Below are 26,920 nucleotides of genomic sequence, written 5' to 3' on the forward strand. Positions count from 1 at the left end.
CACGCTCTGCTTCAGCAGGCTGGGTTTGGTTCCTGGGTGTAGAACCACACCATTGGTCTGCCAGGAGCCATGCTTGGTGGCAGCTCAAACAAAATAACCAGAGAACTCACAAATATACACAACTATGTACTGGGGCTTTGGGGTGGAAAAAGGAAGGAAAACAAAAAAGGAGGAAGGTTGGCAACAGATGTTTGCTTAGGGTGAATCTTCTCCTGCAAAAAAAAAAAAAAAAAAAGCTAGAAAGAAAGTAGTTGAATACCACCACAGCCCAGGGAAAGAAAGATTGGAGGGGGGAGAGCAAAGAGGAGGGGAAGATATATTGGTGACTAGTTCTCCACTCCAGTACACACGTACACACACACACACCATATACCGTGATAACCAATGACAAGCTGGGGGAGAGAAAAGAGGAGGGGAAGATAGATTGTTGACTAGTTCTCCACTCCGGTACACACGTACGCATGCACGCATACACACACACACCATATACCGTGATAACCAGTGACAGGCCCCTGGCTGCTTTTCTTATGTCATGGGTAAAACCATAACTGCTTTGTTTCTTGAGAACTTCATAGTTGCTTCTCCTCTTGTAAATGTTGACCTTGCTTGCTAAATATTTGGTCTTTGTTAATTAGGTTTTTCTTTCTTTTGCTCTTGCTTTTTGATTTTTAAAAGCGTGCTTTGAATAACTAGTATACAGTCTGTGTCACATATCTTCTTTATCTTTTGTATATTTAAAGTCATGCTGTATGGTATGTGTAAAGTCATAGTCGTTTTATTATGAAAAATATCTGCTTCTGGATTCTTCTCAATGGATGTACTCCAGTTACCTTGTCTTGTCCAGTATTTTATTTTAGTCACTGTATATCTGTTTAAATGTTGAAGTCTTACAAGTCCATGCCCTTCAGGTCCTCTCTTGGCTTTCTGTTATTAGTTCATAAGCAGTAGTAACAATTTCAACAAAAAGATGGTAGACCTCTACGCTTTTAGATGGAAGTAGAGGGATTCTGAAGAATGAGTTTCCTTTTCTATTTGCGGCTGTATTTTATTAACTGGCAATAATTTAGTGTTTCAAAGTCTTAGTCATTCGCCAAAATTTTTTTAGGTCTCATTGCCTTATTATATCCTGAGAAATGGAATCAAAGTCTGGGGTTATCAGTTACAGTCTGAATTGACAGGAAGACTGTCCTCTTTGTAAAAGAAAGTTTCCTTAAGAGAGAGGGAGGGAGAAACCTACATCCTCCTTCTTTGTAACTGCACCCTGGCTTTTCTCTTTATGGTCGATCTTGAAATGACTCTCTGGGTATCATCTGGAGGCTTACTAGCACCATACTCTGCGCCTGTATATTCATTAGTATTCTTGCCCGAAGTCGACTGTTCAGGGCAAGGTGTCTGGTTATTGCCACCTCTCATCAAACACCCAGTGTTGTCACCAGCAATACTAGCTTTTGATCTTTCCCCACTAGATCTTAAAGTATAGTCAAAACGAAATATATTTAAAGGGAACTTTTCCTTACCCTGTGTAACAGGAGGGAATAAGCTTCTCTTAGAATCAGGCATATTTTCCGGTGATGTTTCAGATACTATTTGAGCAGGTGGGTTTTCTCCTGTAGAAATACTGGAAAGGCTCCAGGGTAAGTCAATCTGAGTTTCACGCTGTGGTGTGGACATCTTCTGTACGGCGATCTGTTTCATTTTTGGCTGGCCACGCTTGTCTTCAGGAAGGTGTGCGATACCTTGAAATTCACAGCCCCTTTGAGAGGCAAGTTTAGGCGTTAAAAGAAAACTTGCAGGGGACTTCTGGGTGGCATCGATTATTAGAGAAGACTTACTGCTGTTAGAGGGAGTCTTCTCAAAAGAAGTCTCTGGCACCTCAAAGACCTCCTGACTATAAAATGGAACTGAAAACTTTGAACTTTGTTGCTGTTCTTTTTTCCCTCCAGATTTCATCTGTTCGGTACGTGAGTGCTTTAGTCCTCTGATAGGCAGATGCACCTGAGGTTCTTGCACAGGATCCCTCACTGAAAAAACTGACATAGTCCCTTGAGTAGAAGGAAAGAAGTCATCACTATCAGAAAAAGTAGGGTGAAACTGTTCCTGATTCAATTTTAGGCTTGCACAAAGCCTTTTATTTTCTTCTCTTAATTTATTCCTTTCTGCAGTGAGCTGGGCAATAAAGTTAAGATTTTTTTGTTGGACATCATAAAATTCCTGGTGTAGTTTATTCTTGTAGGCTTCATTCATGGAACAGCGGTCACATGTTTTTGCGTTTAATTGTTCCCGCAACTCCTGAATGGTGCCACTGAGGACTTTCTGTTGCTCAGTTAACTCTTTAATTTTGGCTGTGGAGCCTGTCCACCTTCCGTCTGCCAATCGCTGTTTCTTCAGACTGGTTAATTTTGTCTGTATGCGGTGGAGCTCCTTGTCGTGGAGCTCTTTCAGCGCTAGCCAGGTTTTTTTAAAATCATCGGATGCCGAATCAGATACACTAAGCTGCAATTTCTCTTTTCCGGAAGGTTGCTTCCCATCTCCTCTGTTTTCTCCACCCGAGTTCCCCGCCTGCATCGTGTCTCACCGATTGAGGTTCTGGAAACGGTTCAGACAGGCCAGCGGCTTGGCACGGCCGCCGCGGCGAAAATGGCGCAGGAGCTGTTAACTAGAGCTGGGCCGCGCGGAAGGGATGAGCCCCTCACCTCTTTTAGAGTCCTTTGCGAAGCTGCCTCAGGGCGCAGGGCAACGCTGGGTGGCTCAGGGATGGACAGAAGGTACCAGTTTTTTTGGTGGAAAGGAGGTACCGGCCTTTTGGCGACAGGAGTCAGCGGGCGGCGGAGAGGAAAGATGGCGCCTTCAAGCCGCCCTGTGAGGAGAGGCCGGAAACCCGGTGCTGCCCTGTGAGGAGAGGCCGGAAACCCGGTGCCTTCTGGGTAAGCCCTGGCTCTCAGAACTGGAAGGCACCCCAAGAGGGGGTGAAGGACGGACGACCGATAGTCACCACTTGCTTTATATTTTCTAAACGAATCTAATTTGACTTGATTGTAGCATTTTTATTCTTCATGATCAGTATTTTATAATCATTGAAAACCTATCAATACTCATGGTCTTGAAGACAATTGGAAGTAAAGTCAAACGCCCCCCACTCCTCCCTCGCGCTCACCCCTCCATATAGCCAGCATTACCTAGACTTCCGTCTGTGTTTTCCGGAGGCTCCAGCTCGGTTGGTGATTCGGTCATTTGCCTACTTTTGTGATACCTGCAACATTTTACATTTAGAAGAGGATCTGCTGACAGCGTTAGCTTTATCTGAGTAGGGTAAAAAAGGAATGTGTAGTGGTAGCAATTTTTTGTTTTAAACCTCGGTAACTGGGTGTGTTGGAAGTAAAGAAAGAAGTCAAGAGAGAAGTATATGTGATAGATTTAGAGACTTTTATATTGGAAATAGTTCCATATATATGTGTGTGTGTGTATACTGTTAAAGTGAGGCATATTAAAAGTTTTAAGAGTTTATTTGAGCAAAAATCTATTTAAATTGGGCAGCATCCGCCGGGCCTGCTGGTGCAGCAGTTAAGTGCGCAGGTCCTGCTTCTGCAGCCTGGGGCTCGACAGTTCCGATGCTGGGTGTGGACCTACGCACCCCTTGTCAAGCCATGCTGTGGCAGGCGTCCCACATATACAGTGGAGGAAGATGGGCACGGATGTTAGCTCAGGGCTAATCTTCCTAAAAAAAAAAAAAAAGAAAAAGCCTGGCTACTGGCATTCTTCCCTTTAGATTTCTGCAGCCGCCCATGGCCAAGTGTTTATGTTCCCACACTCCACTTCAGCGACCCAGGGTTTTGCGAGTTCAGGTCCTGGGCATGGCTATGGCGCCGCTCATTAAGCCACGCTGAGGCGGCATCCCACATGCCACAACTAGAAGCACCTACAACTAAAATAGACATCTATGTACCAGGGGACTTTGGGGAGAAAAAGGAAAAATCTTGAAAAAAAAAAAAAGGGGGGGGGCAGCATCCAATCTAGCAGGTAGAAAGGAGCCCTGAGTAGCTATACAAAATGAAAGACTCGTATGGGCAGAAGGGAGTAGAAGCCAGGAAGTTATACTAGGCAGAAAAACAAGTTGGTTATTGCAAAGTTACTTTCCTTTGGAGGATGGCAGGAGTCTCTCAGGCAGATCACCTAACTAGTACTGATCAGATGATTCCTGATTGACCAGTTTAAGGTTCCATTTCTGGGAGAGCTGCAACTATAAGTTAAGTCTTGGTTTGTTGACATGGGGCTTAGCATAAATGACTTCATTTTAGGCCTGTTATTTTGTTTTTAACAGTGTGTGTGTGTTTACATATTGCCAGGACTTCAGAGTTTATATTCCAAGGGCAAAGAGGAAAAAAAAAGTTACCTGTCTCTTTTTCTAAAGTTTCAAGTTCTCAAACTTTCTGGTTCACAGAGCCCTTTGAGTAGGAGGCAAAGGTAGTTAGTTGACCCTCCCTTCAGAAAAATGCACATAAACACCACATCTTGCATAAAATTTTGGGAAGTTGATTGAAAACCCCGGGTCTACTTTCCTTCTGTCTTCAGGGATAGTATGAAGATTAGGATAAGCCATCCAAAAGAATGTTTACAAAGTAAATAAAAATAATTGTTGCAGTTGAAATATTTACAGATTAAATGATATATTTAGAATTAAGAGAATGCAATGTGTATATTGGACAGTGAGCTCGGAGAGGAAGATTAGATGAAACAGAGTTGGCCATTGATGGCGGTTGAAGCTGTTATTGGTGCTTTGAGATTCACTATGCTATTTGCTTTATTCAAGCTCTAACATTTTATTTATTCCATTTTCAGATACTCTTCTAACTTACTGGAATAAAGTATCTCCTCAGGAGCTCATAAACATTCTTGTACTTCTAGAGTAAGTTATATTAACTTATTTTGATAAGGTTTTCCCTTATTTGGGGAAGTTAACTTTTATACATAATAAAATATTGCCTTTTTTTCTGTTTTCAACAGCTTATTTACTAATGTAGGAAATGTTAAACTATTTTGACATTATAGAGGCTGGCATACAGGTTCTTCACACATAGTGGAAAACCATGGAGATGGAATGCTTTTGATGTTATAGAAAGCTCTAGCTAATAGTCTTTACAGTCCAGTGGGAGTCTCTCTGTGATCTAGGCAACTAAGCATGACATCAGCTGTCCTAAATCGTTCATTTAGAGTAGATGCCGGCTTAAGGGAGCAGCTCAAATGATTGGAATTTATAGTTTGTGGTCTTCTGTAGAGCTGAGTAATTCTACCTACTTCAGAAAAGCATATATGTGTATCTCTCTTTCTATTCCAAGGCATTTGGGGAAAAAGCTAGTCTTTTTTGTAGGTGGAGGTGGGAAGTTGTCCTGTATTATATGCTAAGCTATTTTTACATCATTAGTGCAAAGCTAAAAGAAAAATTTGAATGAAATGTCAGAAATTTTTAAGTAAATAACACACATGCATGATATTGTATGTGCATATCTACCAAAACAGATATTTTATTAAAGTCTTTGAAAATTTTCCAGGAAAAGTCAGCAAACAAAACAACAATTAAGATTAAAAAAAAAAACTAATTGTAATGAAATATTTACTAATAAAATGTATGATGTTGGGTGTTTGCTTCAAAAAATACAGGAGGTCGGGAGTGTGGAGGGGAGAGCAGGGGACCTGTTTGGGGTAGAGGTTAAACAAGAATGACCAGGAGTTGATAATTATTGAAGCTGGTGGGTGGTGGGTATGTGGGAGTTTAGTATGCTATGCTCTCTACTTTTGTATAGATTTTTGAGATTTTCAATAATAGGAAGTATTTTAATGCTCTTATTAAAAAATATAGCAATTGGGCCGGCCCCATGGCCAAGTGGTTAAGTTCATGCACTCCACTTCAGCAGCCCAGCGTTTCACCGGTTCAGATCCTGGGCACGGACATGGCACCGCTCATTAGGCCACGCTGAGGCGGCGTCCCACATGCCACAACTAAAAATATACAACTGTGTACCAGGGGGCTTTGGAGAGAAAAAGGAAAAATAAAAATCTTAAAAAAAAATACAGCAATTGCCCCAATTTTTAGGGCTTAAGAACCTTTTTTAGGTATTAATGACTAAGCTGGAGATCTTTGCTATGAGACGTTATAGAACACAAAGGATGATTTGCATTGACAGGTTTATTTTTTTAAATGGCATTAGAATTGTATATGAAAACATGGGGCTTTTTGGTGCTACTGTAATTGTAGCAAATAAATGTAGAAAGATAAAATATGGCAAGCCCACAGGTAGTTATGTGTGTATTTATTTCTGTATACCAAAGCATACGTTGTTGTATTATGACTTAAATAGATCATTCTTTGTAACATGAGTTTTCAAATATCACTTGTTGAAATGCAGAGTATGGTAATATCTTACTAACATGCTATTATTTTTCTTTCTAGAGTATGTCTGTTTCACTTTAGATATATGGGGAAAAGAAACATAGCAAGGTAACTCGCATAGCACTGCAATTTCCACTTTTCCCCTTCTCTTCCAACAGAGGGCAGTCTTAATCATGCTGTGTAAAAGCTAGATGATTAATTTTGAGTTAACGTTAAGATACCCATGATTTATTTAACATGTCCTAACTCAAAGTTTAAATTAAACTAATGTGAACTGATATATTTTTAAGTTTTCCAAAGGGTAATAGTTAGACTGATATGAAGAGTTTCTGTTCTAATCCTAGAGCAGATGCTTGTCTTTTCTGAAGGCTGTGAGAAAGGGCTAGATCCAGGGGAAGACAGGAAATCATAAAGTGAGGACAGCCATAAGGTCTATACTTTTCTCTACAACCTATCAATACTCGCCTCAGTTACTAAGGTAAATAGAAATCCCTAACAGCGATTGGGGCGTGCAGTGTATATCATCCATTTCTTTTTGCTGTAAGTCTTAGTGAAATAAATACTTAAAATGTTTAAGGGACCCTACGGAAAGGATTACTTGCTTATTTCAATAAGATGTATTTTAGGGGTAGAGTTAGTCGTTAAAGGAACTCAGAGTTCTTTTTTTTAAAGTTAAATTCCATGGCACTTCCAAAAACTGAAGGCACAGTTTGGGTGGGGTTTATTGCTGAGTCTCTGGAACATGCTAATAATAGTAATTCAGGTGACGATTTCTACTGTTTCTCCGCATGGCTTAGAGCTTGCGTGGTAACTACCGCCATGAGCCTTAACCTCTAAGGTTCTTCTGACTCTCCTACTGTGTTTACTATAGAGGATAGACAAACTTTTTTTCTTCCTTAGTTCCTGTATGACTCGATTGTAATTATTTCAAATGGAACCTTAAAATGAAAAGAAAACTTGCAGATCCTAGCAATAGGATTTTTTTGTTCTTGTTAATGTCCTGGAGTCGATTCCAACCCCTAGCAACCCTGTGTACAGCAGAGAGGAACCCTCCCTGGTCTTTATACACCATCCTCTCACCTTCTGGCGCTCTATCAGACAACGCTCCGCTACTATTCGTAGGGTTTTCATGGCCAGTTTTTCAGAAGTGGGTGGCCAGGTCGTTCTTCCTAGTCTTAGTTTGGAAGCTCCACTGAAACCTGTCTGCCATGGGTGACCCTGCTGGAATTTGAAATACCAGTGGCATAGCTTTCAGCATCCCAGCAACATGCAGCTGCCACAGTATGACAACTGACAGATGGTGGTGTGGTTCCCTGACTGGGAAACGAACCCGTGGCAGTGAAAGCTCAGGATCTTAACCATTATATCACCAGATAGACATGTTTACAGAGTAAAAATTTCTGATCCAAGTTTAACGCAAGTCCAGAAACAGGTTAGATTGGCACTCATTCCTGAACATCTAACTCCAGGAATTCTCTCCACCTCATTTCGACTGTGAGCACCCCTCTCACTGTTTTCTCTGACTCCTGCTCTTCCTCACCTCCCCAGAAAAAAGATGGAATCTTATTGGAGTATTGGCTTCTTTACTCTGAGGTTTTTGAGGAGAAAAAGGAAAGTAAGAAACTCTTCCTAAATTCCTTAATTGTATTCTTATAGTATAAGCTATTTTAAATCTACATGAAAACTTTATACAATTTCTGGTAGCGCCTCATTTAAGCCAAGTAATAATTAGTAGAATATTGAGCATAGTACAGTGTTGATGTGGAAACTTAATCATTTATTAGTTTAAAAAAATCTAACATTGACATATATTATTAGAGTATTCCAGTTCCTAACTTTAAAATTTATTTTAGGGTGCATGATGCCTGGCTGTCAAAACACTTCGGAGTAGACCGAAAATCACAAACCATGCCAGCTCTCCGAAATAGATCAGGAGTGATGCAGGCCCGGCTTCAGCACCTTAGTAGCCTGGAAAGTTCGTTTACACTTAATCACAGTAAGTGAAGATGTGTGTAGGGTACCCATTTGAAACAGACGTGTAATACTATTTAACCTTAAAGAAGTTTTGGCTTAAATCATCAGTGTGATTGGAAGTGATTTCACATACATGGATATGTGCATATCTCTGTGGGTTTATATATAATCATGTCATCATACATGAGTATATAATAAAATAGGCATGGATTTTCTTTTAGCAATTTTAGGTATTGGTGGTTTTTTTCTTAGTTCAGTATTAAAGAAATTAATTCTAACCACTCACTTATTGTTCTCATCATGTTATTTTACATTGGATAGCCTTCATTCCTACTGTAAATGTTAGCACAAATAATGGCATCTTAATATAATAGTATGTATAGTATTTCTTTAGAGCTATTACTGATCATTCAGTAATTTTAAGGGATTAGACATGCTGAGCCGACAGCAGAAATCAAAGAACTGTAAATATTCTTTTGACAAAGGTGTAGTTCACACAGGTTAAAGTATTGACAAGGCGAGTAGGACAAGGAGGGAAGTCTTGCCCAGCTGGGGAAGGAAGCTATCCTCAAAGTAAATATTAATGAAAAGTCAGAGTGAGAAAATTTTCATTTCCATACAGTCCTCTGGAGGTTGCAGAAGGGGAGGAGCCAGTAAAACTGGCTTTGTGATAAGGACTAATAATAAAAACAAATGTCTTGAGCAGGTGGACCCTGAGCTTATGGACTCCAGACCTTTGAAAAAAATGAAAGTCTTATAGCCTTCCACTTTGCTCTGGTCACTTGTAAAAATACAATGAACCTACTTCCTTCAGTTGGCCCAGATGCTTTATTTTTCTTCTGATTTAGAAACAAGTCTCATATCATTGTCATAATTGAAAACATCTGGCCATAGGGTGCCACTGTATGTAATGTAGCTGAATTTCTGTGAGTTTCTCATTTTGCACACATAATTAGTGGCGTGACCTAAAATATCTCCCATGTTATTTCCTAGTTACATCACCATAGTTCATAACTGCAGTCTTGGCTCCAAAGAAGTAGGCACCTAGTTATGTGTTGCAGAGCTGTTGATACAGAGCTGAAGTAAATATTATCGGTAGAATTGATTAACCAAAGCCCTATTTGATTAAGGACTAAGTACAGTGAAACTCGTTTGCAGGTATTGAGAGGCTTCTTTCTTCTTGCTTGTCTCTGAGTCTTTGGAGGGGAAAGTATCAATCAGAACTGTTACGTGCATCTCTGTGTTAGGCGGTTTTCATTTACTTTTTTCATCCTAGGTTCTACGACAACTGAGGCAGACATTTTCCATCAGGCACTTCTTGAAGGCAACACTGCTACGGAAGTTGCCCTCACAGTACTAGATACCATCTCGTTTTTCACCCAGTGCTTCAAGGTAAAAATGAAGAGTTAGAATTCAGTTGGCATCACTGCAAAGAAAACGTTCTCCAAAAATTAACTAGTCAGAGGAAGCACAGTGTAGTGAGAAAGCCCCGAATGAGCAGCCAGGAAATTTGGATGGCAGCCCTAGTTTGGCTACCGTGTGACCTTGGGAATTCACTGAGACTCACTTGCCGCGTCCACGAAGTGAAGGGATGGGACTAATTTGCCCTTAAGCTCCCTTCTACCTCTTAAATTTGTTTTATTTTCATGTTTAAAAATAATTCTCTTTCATACTTTCAGTAAAATATTCGGTCATTTTTAGCCCAAATTGTTATTGTATCAGTTTGTCCAGATACCGTGATGGAGTGCCTGTGATGGGGTGTGATGAACCATCTTGTCAGGCTAGATGATGTCCAGGCGGGCTGGCTGGCTTCCCTTGTCAATCACTTAGTGGTTTTACTCAGATGTTTGCCTCTCAGTACAAACCGTCATTGCTATGATTAAAAAAAAAAGAAGGTAGAAGCAATTAGCTTGCACAATTGTCGAAGGAGTAAAATAAGATAATAGATGTGAGAGTGCTTTGAAAAGTAAAAAACATATAACTATAACGTAAGGTAATGTTAGTGGGAGAACTCAAAAGTGAAAAATCTTGCTTTCACTCGAGTTATACAGATATTTTTTTTTTTCTTCTCCCTTCCCTAAGTAATTCAGTTAATTGCTTCAGCCTTCCAGATTTTCTATGGAAACCTGGCCTGTGCTTTTCGAAGAGACTTATAAGGGAAAACTGAATTAGATATTAATAAGAAATAGGCTGCAGAATCCCTTTATGAAGTACTAGGTTCTGATTAAAATGCAACCCTGGGGCTGGCCCGGTGGTTCAGCGGTTAAGTGTGCACGTTCCACTTCTCAGCGGCTCGGGGTTCGCCGGTTCGGATCCCAAGTGCGGACATGGCACCGCTTGGCATGCCATGCTGTGGTAGGTGTCCCACATATAAAGTAGAGGAAGATGGGCACGGATGTTAGCTCAGGGCCAGGCTTCCTCAGTAAAAAAGAGGAGGACGGGCAGTAGTTACCTCAGGGCTAATTTTCCTCAAAAAAAAAATAAATAAATAAAATAAAAACGCAACCCAAATTCTTTTTTTTTCCTTTTTTTTGCTGAGGAAGATTCGCCCTGAGCTAACATCTGTGCCAATCTTCCTCTATTTTTTTGTAGGTGGGCCACCAGCACAGCATGGCCACTGACCAGTGGTGTAGGTCTGTCCCCAGGAACCAAACCCAGGCTGCTAAAGTGGAGCGCACTGAACTTAACCACTAGGCCATGGGCCCCAACCCCCAAATTCATTTTTCATTGTGCTAATAAATCAGAAGGAAATTTGGTCTCAAGGCTTGCATTATATTCCTTCCTCCTATTCAGATACTTCTTAGTTATTTAATAAACATATAACTTAGTAGATGTCAGGCACTATTCTAATTGCTTTACAAATAGTAACTCACTTTGTTATTGTGGGGCCAAGGGTGGAAAAGAAGAGTGACTGCACATAGGCACCAGGGATTTTTTTGAGGTGAGGGGAGTGCTCTAAAATTGGATTGTGATGGTTGTACAACTCTGTAAATACACTAAAAATAATTGAATCCCATATACTTAAAATAGATAAATTTTATGGTATGTAAGTTGTACCTCAGTAAACTGAAAAATACAAATATGAACTCACTTTTAATCCTCACCAGCTTTATGATATAGATGCTGTTATTCTCGTTTTAAAATGAGGAAACAAGTTCACAGGGAAGTTATGTCACATAGCTGGTCAGTGGCAGAACCAAGATTTAGATCTAGGCCAGTTATCACGAGTCCGTACTTCTAACCACTACACCATAGTTGGAAATAGAGTAAGGAAAGAGACAGAAAAATCTAACACCATTCAGGAATTCTAGCTATTGATGTTACCATTAGATCTGTCACAACTTTGCGTATTATTTTGGGTTGTTGTTGTTGTTTTGGGCCAAGTTATAACCTGCTCATTAGTTTCTTGAGGAATAGGAAACTAGGGCTAGAGAAAGTAACCAATTCCTTTTTTTAAAAAAAGGTTCACAAACCAATAGATCTCTCAAATTTGTTGTTTCTTTTGTGTCTCTCTTTGCAAAGAGCATTTAAACAATTTACGTGGCCTGTTCGGTTGTGATATCTGTTATTGTTTCTACTCACAGAGGGTTTAATTTGTCACCAGTGGCTAAATATATCTTACACTAAACATACTTTTAAGAGTAAATTAGATAATAGACTTTTAGGATAGAATTGATATTTTCCTTAATTCTTACATTATTTAATCTTCCTCAGAGAAATACAAAGCCTTGTATCCATTTTTAATTTACTGATTTCTCAATTGAGAAGTGTTATGGTTAGGTTAATAGAAAGTACTCTGCCCATACTAGTTCTGTATTTGCTGTGTTACATTGGAAAAATAATTCTTTTCATCTGTTTAAAATGATGGAATTAAGTGTACGTATAGTTTGTGTAGTATTTTGAGATTTCCAAGTTGAAAGATGGCACAAATGTTTTAAAATTATATTCAACTTTTTATTTTTCTGAAACTTTTTTCCAGCAGTGGTTTGATAAGGAGGGATTGGTAAAGTCAGTTCTCACATTTGGGGGGGTGGGGGGTGGGCAGCAGCATAAACTATTTCTGCAAAATGTATTTTTTTCGTGTTCTGTAGAACCAACTTTTAAATAACGATGGCCACAACCCATTAATGAAGAAAGTATTTGATATTCATCTTGCTTTTCTTAAAAATGGACAATCTGAAGTATCGCTGAAGCATGTATTTGCTTCACTGCGGGCTTTCATCAGTAAGGTAAGGAAAAAAGCTTTCTAGCTGGTAGTGGGCTCGCTTCATGGCAAGATGGAAAGATGGGAACGAGGAGCGTTGTGATGATCTGCAAACCTCAGATAATGAAGCCGTTAAGTACTACCTTTGTAAATATAAATACAGAAGAGCAGAATACATAAAGAGGGCCTGACCAAGAATCCCCTCAATTCGGAAAGTGCTTTTTATTTCATCTTGTCGTTTCTTCCCTTTTTAGTAGGCGCCTTTGAAGGGTATCATTTTCAAATTACCAGCGTTGCTAGTTTTTCTTCTCTTTTGCTTTTTTTAAAGTATTATCATGCTGAAGATATGTAAACTATTAGTGTACTCCTGTATAGGCACTTTGAAAGCAGAGAGCAAGTTTTATAACCCCAGGGTCTTACATGATATCTTACAAATGGTAGGTATTCAATATGTGTTCAGATGAATGAATCCTTATAATGCTAACCTTATCTATGGGCTCTAAATTTTCAGATCACTTAACCTCTAATAAGCAAAAACCTCAGACTAGGCTTTTAGGAATAAATATGACTGAAACAGATAGCAAAGATTTATTTCTGGTTTGTTTTTGATAGCTTTTAAATGTAATAAAAAGCAATATAAACCAAGATGGAGTTAAAATTTTGGAAAGGCGCATTCTAGACCTCGACTCTGGTGTGTATAACTCCAACAAGACAAATCCAATTAATTGATTTGTGTAATTGGATTGCTAAGCGTGGAAAACTTTTTCATCATCATTCTTTGAATGGCAGCTTGTTGCATTTAATTGATACAGAAATTAGGTAGATTTGAAGGTTGTTTTTAAATTGCCATTCTTTTTTTTTTTTTTTTAAGATTTTATTTTTCCTTTTTCTCCCCAAAGTCCCCCGGTACATAGTTGTGTATTTTTAGTTGTGGGTCCTTCTAGTTGTGGCATGTGGGATGCCTCCTCAGCATGGCCTCGTGAGTGGTGCCATGTCCATGCCCAGGATTCGAACTGGTGAAACCCTGGGCCGCCGAAGCGGAGTGCGTGAACTTGACCACTCGGCCGCGGGGCTGACCCCTAAATTGCCATTCTTTAATACAATTTATAAATAAAGAAATATATGGAAAGCTGAGTTCAATACAAGCATGTTACAAGAAACTAAGGGAAAGCGATTCAGAAATAATTCATTTAGCAAACGGTGACTGGATATGTACTTACTGGTGTTAGACACCTGGTGTCAGGGATACAGTCTGAGGGCTTATTGTTCAGTAGAGGGAAACACACACAAAGACAAACGGACAGACACACACACATACACATGTACGCACATCCACAAATGCCATTAGGATAAAAGAAGTCTATGCAGAGAACTGAGGGTGGGCATGAAAAGGAGGGGAAATGCTCCCATTTAGCAAAAGTTTCTCTGCAGCTGTGGAGCTAGGATTTAGTATGGCCTCAGAAAGAGATGGGACTGAAGAGGTAAATGGGGACCAGATGATTGTGTACTCATCTTGGGAGTTAGACTTAATCTTTTAGGCGTCAGGGAGCGTGGAAGTAGCACAGTTAGATTTGTATTAAAAGTGAATTGGTGCGGGCAGAGAAAAATCTCTTTGAAAAATAATGTGGAAGACAGATTAGTGGCAATACTAAAGGCAGTAAGAAGACTTGCTGCAAGAGGGTAGAGAGATGAGTGTCAAAGGCAGATATAAGACATGGTAAGGAGATAGAATTTATAGGATTTGGTCATCAGTTCACTGGATGGTGGGGTATGGTGGCTGATGTGAAATATAGGGAAAAGACTACACTTGGAGCAAAAGTTAATGAGTTCTGTTTTATGGACCTGTTGAATTTAAGGTGCCTATAGAATATCCAGTTAGAGCTGTTAAGATTGGCAGTAGGATATATAGATCTTTGCTCTGGAGAGAGATCTAGGTTAGAGAGCTAGACTTGAAGACATCATCCGTCCATTCATTCATCCATACTATATTTATTAAACACCTCTCTGTCAAGCTCTGTACTAGGTACTAGGGATACAGTGATGGAGAAACAAAAGAAGCATAGTCTGCTCTCATTAAGCTTTTAGGCTAGTAGGGATAGAGAGAGACAAAAAAATAAACAAGTAAATAAAATAGTAATTATGATAGGTTCTAGGAAGGCACCAAGTTGCTGACATAGAGAATAAGGATTTGTGGGTAATATCTTACTTTAGATAGGTTGGTCACTTTTAAAATGAAACCTGAAATATGATAAGGGGCCAGCCGGTTGACAAGCACAAGGAAGAACACTCGGGAGAAGGACATGCATATGCAAAGGCCCAGAGTTGGGAAAGAAACTGAAAAGGAAACTGAAAGGCCCAGTTTAGCTGGAGCATAATGAACTAAGGAGATCGTCAGCATATGAGTGATGATTGAAGCCATGGGAGTGGTTTAATTTCCCCTGGAGAGTATGTAGAGGAAGAAACAAAAAAGGTCAAGAGTGGTGCATTGGAGAAAAACAACATAGAAGGGGTTGGAAGAGGAATCGGTAGAGGATATGAGAGGGAACAGCCACAAGTAGGAAGAAAGGCAAGAAAGGATATCGTGGAAGCCAAAAGAAAAAGGAATTTCCGCATTATTATGGGATCCAGAGTGGTCTAATAAGATAAGAGGGAAAGGGAGTCCTTTGGAGTTGCAATGAGGAGGTTGCTGATGACTGGCCATTGCCCACTCAGACAAGTGATGTAGGTAGAGACCTATTATAGTGGATTAACTGCACTGTAGCTGTGTCCTCCCTTACCCCTTTATTTTCATTCTAGAGTATCTTGCCCAGCAGGATTTGGTTTAATCTGGTGAAACTATTGGTGAGGTTTCCCAGTTACCAATCAGAAAACATTTATTAAACGTTCCTTATCTGCATAGCTTTGCACTTGGTGTTAAGGTAATAAAAAGAAGATAGGTTCCTATAACATGGGTTTAAATTCAAGATTCCCAAGAAATAATTTTGAAAGGTGGCCCTTGAGCTTCATACTCTCTGAAAATAAACATCCATTGTGTACTCTGAAGCAGCTTACTACTTGCTTGCCTAGACATGTAGGCACGGGAGATTGTAACAAGCCTGTGTTATATGTATAGTTTATCTTCCACAAGGGAGACTGAATGCATTCTCAATGTAACAGCCACTCGGCTGTTTTGAAGATTAGTCACTTTTGTACTCTTTCTATGCAAGATCTATCCTCATCAACACTGTTTATGAGTAGAGGATGCACATGTATGTTTGGTGTGTACACTTCGTCTATACCCCATTCCATTAAAAGATCAACTTTACTTGCCGAATAGATTCCCACTATAATTTTCTCAGCATTTGGAACTTCATAATATAAGAAACTGTTTAAATATAAAGCAAAAGAGTAAGTAACGTTGATTGTCCTTTCCATTTTTAAAGCCCAAATTAAGACCCATCGACCATTCATCATTTCAGTCATTCAAGAATTTAATACATATTTTTGGGGAACCTACTTATTATGTTTTCCAGACTGTCATGGCTCTTTGCAGATCTGTAGCATTTATAGTGAGTCCCTCACATTTTTGCAGTGACGTGTATGCTGACTTGAATTGTTCCGTCGTTGACACATGCTAGTCTTGATGTCTCTAACTAGTTGGGCTCTCTAGAGCAGAGCCCTCGCCTGATGTTGATTTTGTGTCCTCAAAGCACCCACTGTAGTTTTAGGTGAGAGTAGACTAGGCACTTGGTAGTTGATTGATTTTTATGGTTGGGTTCTCGGATATACTTATTTATGTTTGTCTGTTCTTTAGTTTCCCTCAGCCTTTTTCAAAGGAAGGGTAAACATGTGTGCTGCATTTTGCTATGAGGTTTTAAAGTGCTGCACCTCGAAGATTAGCTCAACCAGAAATGAAGCATCTGCACTTTTGTATCTTCTGATGAGAAACAACTTTGAGTACACCAAAAGGAAAACCTTTTTGAGGACACATCTGCAGGTCAGTGAAAATCAAAGCTCTTTCTTCTATTCAATCTTTAGCCTCTAGAGCAAGATCTAGAACCACCCAGTCCAATACAATAGCTATTAGCCACATGGGCCGTTTAGCACTTGAGACGTGAATAGTCCAAATTGAGATGTACTATAAATATAGAATACGCATTGGCTTTTGAAGACTAAGTACCATAAAAAGTAAAATATCTTAATTGTTTTATGTTGACTATGTGTTGAAATGATATTTTGGATATATTGGGTTAAGCAAAGTATAGTAAAATTTACCACACAGGTGGATTTTATACTTCTTAATGTGCCTACTAGGCAATTTAAAATGACACACGTGGCTCACATCGTATTTCTATTGGACACCACTGCTCTAGAGCGTAGATGTTGAGAGCCTAGACTAGTCCAGCTTCCAGGACTACCACACACTGTGTGACCTTGAGCAGGTTCCTTCCTTAGTCTCTCAGTGCCTCAATTTCTGCAAAATAGTGTAAATATTCATACCTACCTCATACGGTTGTTGTGAGAATTAATAAGATGACTATAACAAACAAACACTTGTTAGATATTCCATAGCAGATAATACGGTCTGTGTTTTTTATTTTCCCATGTGCCCAGTTAGTAAAAAAAATGAGAGAAGTCTTAAGGTTTAGTGGAAAGCATGAGCTTTGGAATCAGACCTACCTGGGCTTAAATCGTAGCTCAGCTACTTACAGTGTGACCCTGGGCAAATTACTCAATCTATCTTAACTATTTGCCTCATCTGTAAAATGAGGCCAAGTATATTTCACCTTGCAGGGTTATCATGAGGGTTAGAAATAGTGTGTAGTGCCAGGCATGATGCCTAACACATAACAGACATTTAGTACATGGTAGTTGTTATTCAATATCTCCATATTTTTTTGCTTATTTGTTGAAACAGCTCTGAACTTAACCACAATTGGGACTTCTTGGCTCAATAGGCCTCTTGGTAATATGGGAAATCCTTGGTCATATTTATATCTTTACTGCCATGGTCTGTCCCATTGGAGACTGAGTTATAAATGGGGAAACTGCCATAAGCAGCTTTTTAGGAATGTCATCATTAATGTAAAAATCTGTAGCAGTATATGCTTCCTGTAAAAATCTGTTATATAGTTACTTTCGGATACTAGGGCCAGCATTACATATTAGGGCTTTTACTGTTCACTGTTATGTGAGATGTCACTCAAATACCACTTTCCCCCAAAACGTTTCTGCAATTAGTGTGCCAGTATGCCTGAAATTCCCCATTAGAGTCCATTCTTCTGGGTCAAAGCATCAGTTCTCTCAAGGCCTTTATTCAACTATAAATGAGCTAATAAACATGAAGACTTAGAACCATGCCTGGCACATAGTAAGTGCTCACTAAAGAATTAACTAGTACTATTATGATTATGATCTCTTTAGTCCTCATAACACTTCTATAAAGTAGATATTGTTATCATCCTCATATTACAAATGAGGAAAGCGAGGCACAGAAGGGTTAAATAACTTTCCCACAGCCACACAGTGAATAACTGATAAAGTCAAGATTTGACTCTAAGGCAGTTTGACTCTAGGGGCTGCACTCCTAGCTCCTACAGTATCCTGCATCCCAGCATCGGGGATAAAGCATCTGACCATTAACGCTCTATCATGGATCACTTAGGCATTCATCCGAGGAACCCTGAGAGGTGAAAAAGCACCGTCAAAGGCTGTTACATATCCTGCTGTCTAAACTAGGTAGGCCCTGGTCAGAAATAAAGAAGGGAGCTAAGGCGCTGGAGCTGTGGATTCAGCACACTGAAATAGACTAGTGAAAAGGAATGAGAAGCCATTAAAGAAAAACGTCGTTTATTCCCAGCTTTGCCATGGCTACTACCTAGCAAGCATATTCAAAGTGGAGACCTGACCACCACTGTATCAGTTCACTATTATGAAAAAAGTTTTAGATCTAGCTGTGCTGTGAGTTTTGAAAATTTTTTCACATCTAACCAAGAAAAGTCCCAATAAAATTTGAAGTTGCTATTTTAGTAGAAGAATTTAAACCCCTCATGTATGAAGAAAATAGATGATGATGGAACTGTGTAGAATCTTTACAAGAAGTGTTTCATATGAGTGCTTATGGGCTTATACAATGATGAAAATAAGCAGCATTTGTTCAAAAGACGTTTGAAAATCAGTGTTTGCTTTTTCCTGCAGATAATAATTGCTGTAAGCCAGCTGATAGCTGATGTAGCATTAAGTGGAGGATCAAGATTTCAGGAGTCTTTGTTCATTATCAATAATTTTGCAAACAGTGACAGACCTATGAAGGTATGTTCTCACTTCAAGTAATAAATTAGAACCACCTTCGCTCTCAGGGAAGTTTGCACTCCTAGAGTTAAATAGTCATTGGATTCACAGCTTTTGATAGTATTGAGTGTGTAGAATGTGAGCTTCGTGAGTCAAGGCTTTGTTTTATACCCACTGTACCTCTATCACCCAGAACACTGCCTGGTACGTAGCAGATATTCAATATTAGTTGAATGGACGGATGAATGACTATACTGTGTATCCATAGTTATTAGGCCTAGTAGGATTTGAATTTTTTTCTGGGCTTGATTTCTAAACTTGCTCAGAAAACAAATGGATCCTTTCTTAACAGTTGTCACCATGTATAATACTGGTTAATTAAGCATTGAGTTTGAAATTTCACTTCTTAGAGTAGCTGACAGCTGCCTGAATCCGTTGCCAACAGATGATGATTCTTGATTCCTCAGAAGGGATCATTATTTGATGATTTTCTGATTTTCAAGAATCATCTGTTAATTGATTGTGGCTTGCCATAGATTCTTACTGGCAAGCCCAAACCCAAGACTGTCATTCTTAGGCACCAGCTGTCTGAGGCCAAGCTTAGGACCCTGACCACCGTTCCTCTTTCTTACCTTTCTGCTTAAAACCTATAACATTGTAAAAATTCATCTGTTGTTTTGTTGCATGGAGAGCAGGTTCTGATCTTCACTGATACATGGGTCCAAGGGAAGAAGAATCCTTTGCCTGCAGAGGATTTTTCCTCCCAGAGGAATCATCCCCTTCTTGGGAAAGGTCATCTTCTAGCATAATTTGACAATATTGTGTAAAATCTGAAAAAGAAAAAAGCTCACAGTCACAGCATACTTGATGTTTGGAATGTGTAGAATCTGCCTACCAAAAAATATTCCCATAGGAGCGTTGCTTCGACTGAAAAAAACACTGAATAATGCCAGCCGTTCTCATGCTGGGAAAGTTTGCTTTTCAGCCAGTTCTACTGGTTCCCTAGGGGGATCAGTCTATGCTCCAACTAATCCCATGAGGATTGAAACAACTTATGTCATTTAGGGTGTTTTACTCCTACTCTGAGTTTATTTTACCAGTTGTTACCATCCTTAATTCCATGTTTTATAAAAGTTGGATTAGCAGCTTTTTCAAAGTAAATGGAGTCTGTTTTGGCTCTCCTTGGTAGGATATCTTTATTATGACTCATTTCTGAAATAACCTAGTTTTATTCTGGCAGCGCAGTCATTACCAAGCAACTCTGTTACAACAATGTATGTCTTTCCTCCAGTAAGTGGAATCTCTATTAATGTGTAAGAAAGGATTTTGTGTATATAATTATTATTATTATTTTTTTTTAAAGATTTTATTTTTTCCTTTTTCTCCCCAAAGCCCCCCGGTACATTGTTGTGTATTCTTCGTTGTGGGTTCTTCTAGTTGTGGCATGTGGGACGCTGCCTCAGCGTGGTCTGATGAGCAGTGCCATGTCCGCGCCCAGGATTCGAACTGACGAAACACTGGGCCGCCTGCAGCGGAGCGCGCGAACTTAACCACTCGGCCACGGGGCCAGCCCCTATAATTATTATTTTTAAAGGGATCAAGAAGACACTTTTTACAACTGTTTCCTCCAGATTTGGTTATATTCATGTTGAAAAACTCCCTAATCCCTCTACCTGTTCTTTACTTATCTTCTCTGAATCCTACAGACAATTGTGATTACTCCACTGGGGTTAAGAGGAAGTGATAGGACTTTCTTAATAGTGGCCAGGATAAAGAGGAAACTCTAACTTAGTGGTTTTGGAGGACAAAAACAGCACTTTGAGAGATGCCCATCATTTCTTTAAATTCTTTAAGAGTGTTCTGTGATTCATAACCTCTTGTTTGTGTAGGTGGAAATCTTTGCAGTATGGTTTCTACCTTACTGATGTGGTCGTCAGTGGATGGGATAGATATGCTTGTCAGTATGGAATAGTGGCTAAGATCACCAGCTCTGGAGCCAGACTGCCTGGGTGTGAATCCTGTCTCTACCACTTACCAACTGCGAGACTTGGCCAAGCTACCTGAATGATGTGTACCTCAATTTTCCCATTGGGAAAATGAAGTATAGTAGTACTTCATTCATAGGGTTGTTGTAAAAATCAAAACATGTAAGGCATGTAGACCACTGCCTGATACATGATAAGCTGTCAATTTCTAGTTGCTGCTGTAACTAAGATTACACAATAATGGCGAATACGGATTACTCTTATGGCTGTAGAATTCACAGTGGAGGAGCTGAGGTTCAAAGCTGGGTGGTCTTGCTCCAGAGTCCATGCTCTTATGGGTTGTGAATATATTGCTGTCAAGTGTACGGCTTTTGAAGCCTGAACTAGTTGGATATTTTTAAAAGAATTAATTTAAAGCTCTTTTGATATGCCACATGCCAAATAGCAAGAACTGTAACAAGGAGTAAAAATCGTATGTTATTTGTAGGATTGGATGCCGAGGCTTAGAGTACATCAATAATATTGATAAACCTGTCTTTTTTGTTTGTTTTGAAATTAGGCAACTGCTTTTCCCACAGAAGTCAAAGACTTGACCAAGAGAATCCGTACCGTTCTTATGGCCACTGCTCAAATGAAGGAGCATGAGAAAGACCCTGAAATGCTAATTGATCTCCAGTATAGCTTAGCCAAGTCCTATGCAAGCACTCCAGAGCTCAGGAAAACCTGGCTTGATAGCATGGCCAAGATTCATATAAAAAATGGAGATTTTTCAGAGGTGACTGCTTAAGACTTTCTTCTAAACAAAACCCTGCGAAACCCCTGGAGCACATTCTGACAGTTCTTTCTTTGTCATCTTTTTTCAGGCAGCAATGTGTTATGTCCATGTAGCAGCTTTGGTAGCAGAGTTTCTTCATCGAAAAAGTAAGATATTTCTGTTCTTAGAGATGGGGAGAATTTCAGTTAGCATAGTCGTTTTTATTTTTGTAGCTTGCAACTATGAATGTGATATAATTGAGCTCTGAAAAATATGTCCACCTCTAGCCTCATTCAGTGTTAAACAGAAGTTGTTATAAAAGAAAACTGTATTGTTCATTTTGCCTTCTGCTTTCATGAAGAGTACAAGACTAAGTTAAATAGTACAGGGCCGGGCCTGAATCCCAATGTTTATTTTCCAAGACTGTCTCCCTGGAAGACTGCCACAAATTAAATTCTTCTCAGGGCTCACGAGAAGCTCTGGATAATAGAAATCACTTATTTTCCCCTCATCTGCCTCAACTTCACCAACAACTGCCCACAGATTGTTTCTACAGCCACTTTAGTGCAACAATACCTTAGTGTTAAAAGGGAGTCAGCACATCAGCAAGATGGCCTAATAAGAGATCCCTTGTTGTATACCCCACTCCACACCAATTTGGCATCCATCCATGGACAAAATGCCTTTTTGGGAGCTGTGGAATCCAGCACCATATCCCAAGAGACCTAGGAGGAATCTTGCCTCCCTGTGCATCAGGTAATAGGCAGATAGACCTTGGTCCTGACTGTGGACCCTGCAGTGACCCATGAATTGGCTTCAGCCCCTCTCAGCTGCAGTCTGGGAGCTCCTGGAAAACACTGTCTTAGATAATCACCCATGGACAAGGGATTTGGTGGAAGTCCAGGAGTTGGTGGAGAAGTTCCAGCGTGCCATTGGAGCAAAATAATAATAATAATAATAGTACAAGTTTGGCTGTATTGGAGGAGGTAAGAGGAATAGTTTGACTTGACTTGTGTCATCCCTTTCCCAAGGTAGCACAGCTCAGTGCCAAAAGAGATATTCTCGCCTGTGATTTCTTCCACAGGGGAATGTGAGAGCATGTGAGTGGGCATCCAGATTCCCCAGCGGTACAGGATGTTTCCAAAGAGGCCCATTTCTCTCTTGCCCCAGTCAGAGTAATGAGTTGTGAGCTGCATGACTGGGGAGTGGGAAGAGGCTGGGAGAGTGGCAGATAGGACTCTCAGAGGGCATTAAAAGGACATGGATTCTGGGCTAGCCCCAGTGGCCTAGTGGCTAAGTTCAGCACAGTCTGCTTTGGTGGCCCAGGTTCAGTTCCTGTGTGTGGACCTATACCATTTGTTTCTCAGTGGCCATGCTGTGGTGGCAGCTCACATAGAAAAAGAGGAAGATTGGCAGTGGATGTTAGCTCAGGGCAAATCTTTCTCAGTTAAAAAAAAAAAAAGGACACGGATCCTACCAACTGCATCATGGACTCCATCAAGCAGCCCACCAACAAGCCACTAGGGGCACTTAGCCTGTGGATCCCCCCAACTAGCCCACAGGCACCCATATTGCTCCACATGCCTCAACCACACACTCCTCTACCCTGTAGCTGGCTCCTGATAACAGTGAGAGCAAGCTTTGGCAGACAGCTAGTGAGCACGTGCAGAAAGCTGGCCAGAATCCGTGGACCAGGAAGAGACCACAAATGTGATCTGTAGCACCACCTTTGGGAAAGCAAGAGGGAGGCTATCAGCACCTGGCCTGCTGTGTTGCATGATGGAGAGAAGGCATACAAGCTTAAGAATTCTGCCACAAGAGGGAACAAGAAATGTGGAGCAGGCATATCCATAGAAGGTCTCTGAAAGCTTCAGAATCCCTAGCAGGGCAGATGGAAGGTATTTGTCTCCCAGAGTCAGTCAATAAAGATGATTGGAGGTGACTGCTATTTCAGATGTGAAGATAGCAATGCAAGACTTCAAAGGATGACACTACCAAAGGATCACAATAATCTTCCAGTAACCAAACTCAAAGATATGGAGATCTGCAGTTTACCTAACAAAGAATTCAAAATAGCTGTTTTAAGGAACCTCAATGAGCTACAATAAAACAGACAATTCCAGAAAATCAGGAAAACAATACAGGAACAAAATGAGAAGTTAAACAAAGAGATGGAAATCATAGAAAAGATCCAAACAGAAATTCTGGAGCTGAAGAATACAGTGAATGAAGTGCAAAATGCAATACAGAGCATTACCATCAGAATGAATATAGCCGAAGAAATAATCTGTGAACAAGAAGACAGGACCATTGAAATTATCCAGTCAGAGGAGAGCAAAGAAAAAAGAGTGAAGAAAGCCTACGTGATCTATGGGATACCATCAAAAGAAACAATCTGCAAATTATTGGAGCCCAGAAGGAGAAGAGAAAGAGAAAGAAGGAGAGACAAGGCATATTTAAAGAAATAATGGCTGAGAACATCCCAAATCTGGGGAGAGATTTGGACATCTGAGTTCATGAAGCTCATAGATCCCCAAACAAACTCAACATAAAGAGATCTTCTCTAAGACACATAATAAAGCTGTCAAAAATCAAAGACAGAATCCTAAAGGCAGCATGAGAAAAGGAGCTTGTAACTTACAAGAGAATCCCCGTAAGACTATCTACAGGCCAGGGGAGAGGGCGATGATATATTCAAAGTGCTGAAAGAAAAATAACCTGCCAACCAAGAATACTCTATCCAGCACAGTTGTCCTTCAGAAATGAAGGACGAATAAAGACTTTCCCAGGCAAACAAAAGCTGAGGGAGTTTATCACCACTAGACCTGCCTTACGAGAAATGTTGAAAGAAGTTCTTCAAGCTGAATTGAAACTAGTAACAAATTAGTAACATGAAAACACACGAAATGGATCCATATGAATGGATAAAGAACATGTGGTATGTATATATAATGGAATATTATTTGGCCATGAGAAAGAAGGAAATCCTGCCGTTTGTGACAACGTGGATGGACCTTGAGGGCATCATGCTGGGTGAAATGAATCAGGCAGAGAAAGACAAATACTGTATGATCTCACTTATATGTGGAATCTGAAAACACCAAACTTGTAGAAACAGCGAGTAGAATGGTAGTGGCCAGGGGCTAGGGGTGGTTCAAAGGGTATAGTCTTCCAGTTAAAGATGAGTAAGTTCTGGAGATCTAATGTACGGCATAGTGATTATAGTTAACAATACTGTATTATATACTTAAAAGTTGCTGAGATTGTAGATCTTCAATGTTCTCACTCTTCCAAAAAATGGTAATTATGTGTGGTGATTAACACTACCGTGGTAATCATTGCACAATATATACATGTGCCAGATCAAAACACGCACCTTCGACTTACACAGCGTTGTATATCAATTATGTCTCAATAGAGCTGGGGTCGGGGGAGAAACAAAAAAAAAGAAAAAAAGGAGTCTTGGTCTTGAAGGGCTTCAAGATCCAGCAGGTCTATTTGAGGAATCTGCCTAAAAGTTTCCCTTTCAAAACAGTGTTGTTGACTATTGTAACAACTACTCAAATAGTAAAACAGTTGAGTTAGGTTTAAACATTGACAATGGGCTTTTGCAAAGAAGTCTCCCACTGTCCATCCTGGTGGCCAAGCTACTTTCTTTAAGGCAGTTGAATGAGTAGCTTTAGGGCATACTGAAGCCATCTTGTGGGAGTCGCGTCACTCTGGTTTTGGCTATGAGAACACAACCATGTTTCATTTTATTTTTTAATTCTACAATTCCTATAGTTAACTATTTATCTTTCATTTCACATCTAAAGCTCAGTGTCTGATTGCCTCCTATAGTGCCACCCATGTGGAGACTCTTCCTAAAAAGTCTTCCCAAACATGGTATCATGACTAACATGTAGATTCATTTTACTTATATTTTATTTATTTATTTATTTTTTAAATTTTTTTATTGAGTTAATGATAGGTTACAATCTTGTGAAATTTCAGGTGTACATTAATGTTTGTCATTCGTGTTGTAGGTGCACCACTTCACCCTTTGTGCCCACCCCCCACCCCACCTTTCCCCTGGTATCCACTAAACTGTTCTTAGTCCATATTTTTAAATTCCTCATATGAGTGGAGTCATACAGAGATTATCCTTCTCTATCTGGCTTATTTCACTTAACATAATTCCCTCAAGGTCCATCCATGTTGTTGCAAATGGAATGATTTTGTTCTGTTTTGCAGCTGAGTAGTATTCCATTGTATATATATACCACATCTTCTTTATCCATTCATCTGTTGATGGGCGCTTAGGTTGCTTCGACGCCTTGGCTATTGTAAATAATGCTGCAATGAACATTGGGGTACATAGGACTTTTGGGATTGCTGACTTCAAGCTCTTTGGATAAATACTCAGTACTGGGATGGCTGGATCGTATGGTAGTTCTATTTTTAATTTTTTGAGGACTCTCCATACTGTTTTCCATAGTGGCTGCACCAGTTTGCATTCCCACCAGCAGTGTATGAGGGTTCCTTTTTCTCCACAACCTCTCCAACATTTGTTGCTATTAGTTTTAGATATTTTTGTCATTCTAATGGGTGTAAGGTGATATCTTAGTATAGTTTTGATTTGCATTTCCCTGACCAGCAATGATGAGCATCTTTTCATGTGCCTATTGGCCATCCGTATATCTTCTTTGGAGAAATGTCTGTTCATGTCTCCAGCCCATTTTTTGATCGGGTTGTTTGATTTTTTGTTGTTGAGTTGTGAGAGTTCTTTATATATTATGGATATTAAGCCTTTGTCAGATATATGACTTTCAAATACTTTTTTCCTAGTTAGTGGGTGGTTTTTTTGTTTCAATCCTGTTTTCCTTTGCCTTGAAGAAGCTCTTTAGTCTGATGAAGTCCCATTTGTTTATTCTTTCTATTGTTTCCCTTCTCTGAGAAGGCATGGTGTCCGAAAAGATCCTTTTAATACTGATGTCAAAGAGTGTACTGCCTACGTTTTCTTCCAGAAACCTTATGGTTTCAGGTCTCACCTTTAGGTCTTTAATCCATTTTGAGTTTATTTTGGTGAATAGTGAAAAAGAATGGTCAATTTTCATTCTTTTACATGTGGCTTTCCAGTTTTCCCAGCACCATTTGTTGAAAAGACTTTCTTTTCTCCATTGTATGCCCTCAGCTCCTTTGTCAAAGATAAGCTGTCCATAGATGTGTGGTTTTATTTCTGGGCTTTCAATTCTGTTCCATTGATCTGTGCACCTGTTTTTGTACCAGTACCATGCTATTTTGATTACTGTAGCTTTGTAGTATGTTTTGAAGTCAGGGATTGTGATGCTTCCCGTTTTGTTCTTTTT

At 39.8% G+C, this 26,920-nt stretch overlaps 1 protein-coding gene across 5 annotated transcripts in view; it reads left to right on the forward strand.

The window, feature by feature from the left end:
• Positions 1-26,920, forward strand: part of DOCK11 (dedicator of cytokinesis 11) — a 183,377-nt gene that overhangs the window by 118,415 nt on the left and 38,042 nt on the right. For all 5 annotated transcript variants that reach the window (XM_044763097.2, XM_014860971.3, XM_070503277.1 and 2 more), the window contains 9 exons: positions 4,837-4,903; positions 6,446-6,493; positions 8,239-8,381; positions 9,636-9,751; positions 12,451-12,588; positions 16,357-16,539; positions 18,741-18,854; positions 21,378-21,593; positions 21,682-21,739. In XM_044763097.2, coding sequence (XP_044619032.1) covers positions 4,837-4,903; positions 6,446-6,493; positions 8,239-8,381; positions 9,636-9,751; positions 12,451-12,588; positions 16,357-16,539; positions 18,741-18,854; positions 21,378-21,593; positions 21,682-21,739 — 1,083 coding nt within the window. The remainder of the gene's footprint in view (positions 1-4,836; positions 4,904-6,445; positions 6,494-8,238; positions 8,382-9,635; positions 9,752-12,450; positions 12,589-16,356; positions 16,540-18,740; positions 18,855-21,377; positions 21,594-21,681; positions 21,740-26,920) is intronic.

Source organism: Equus asinus, chromosome X (assembly GCF_041296235.1).
Source record: "Equus asinus isolate D_3611 breed Donkey chromosome X, EquAss-T2T_v2, whole genome shotgun sequence".
Taxonomy (NCBI): domain Eukaryota; kingdom Metazoa; phylum Chordata; class Mammalia; order Perissodactyla; family Equidae; genus Equus; species Equus asinus.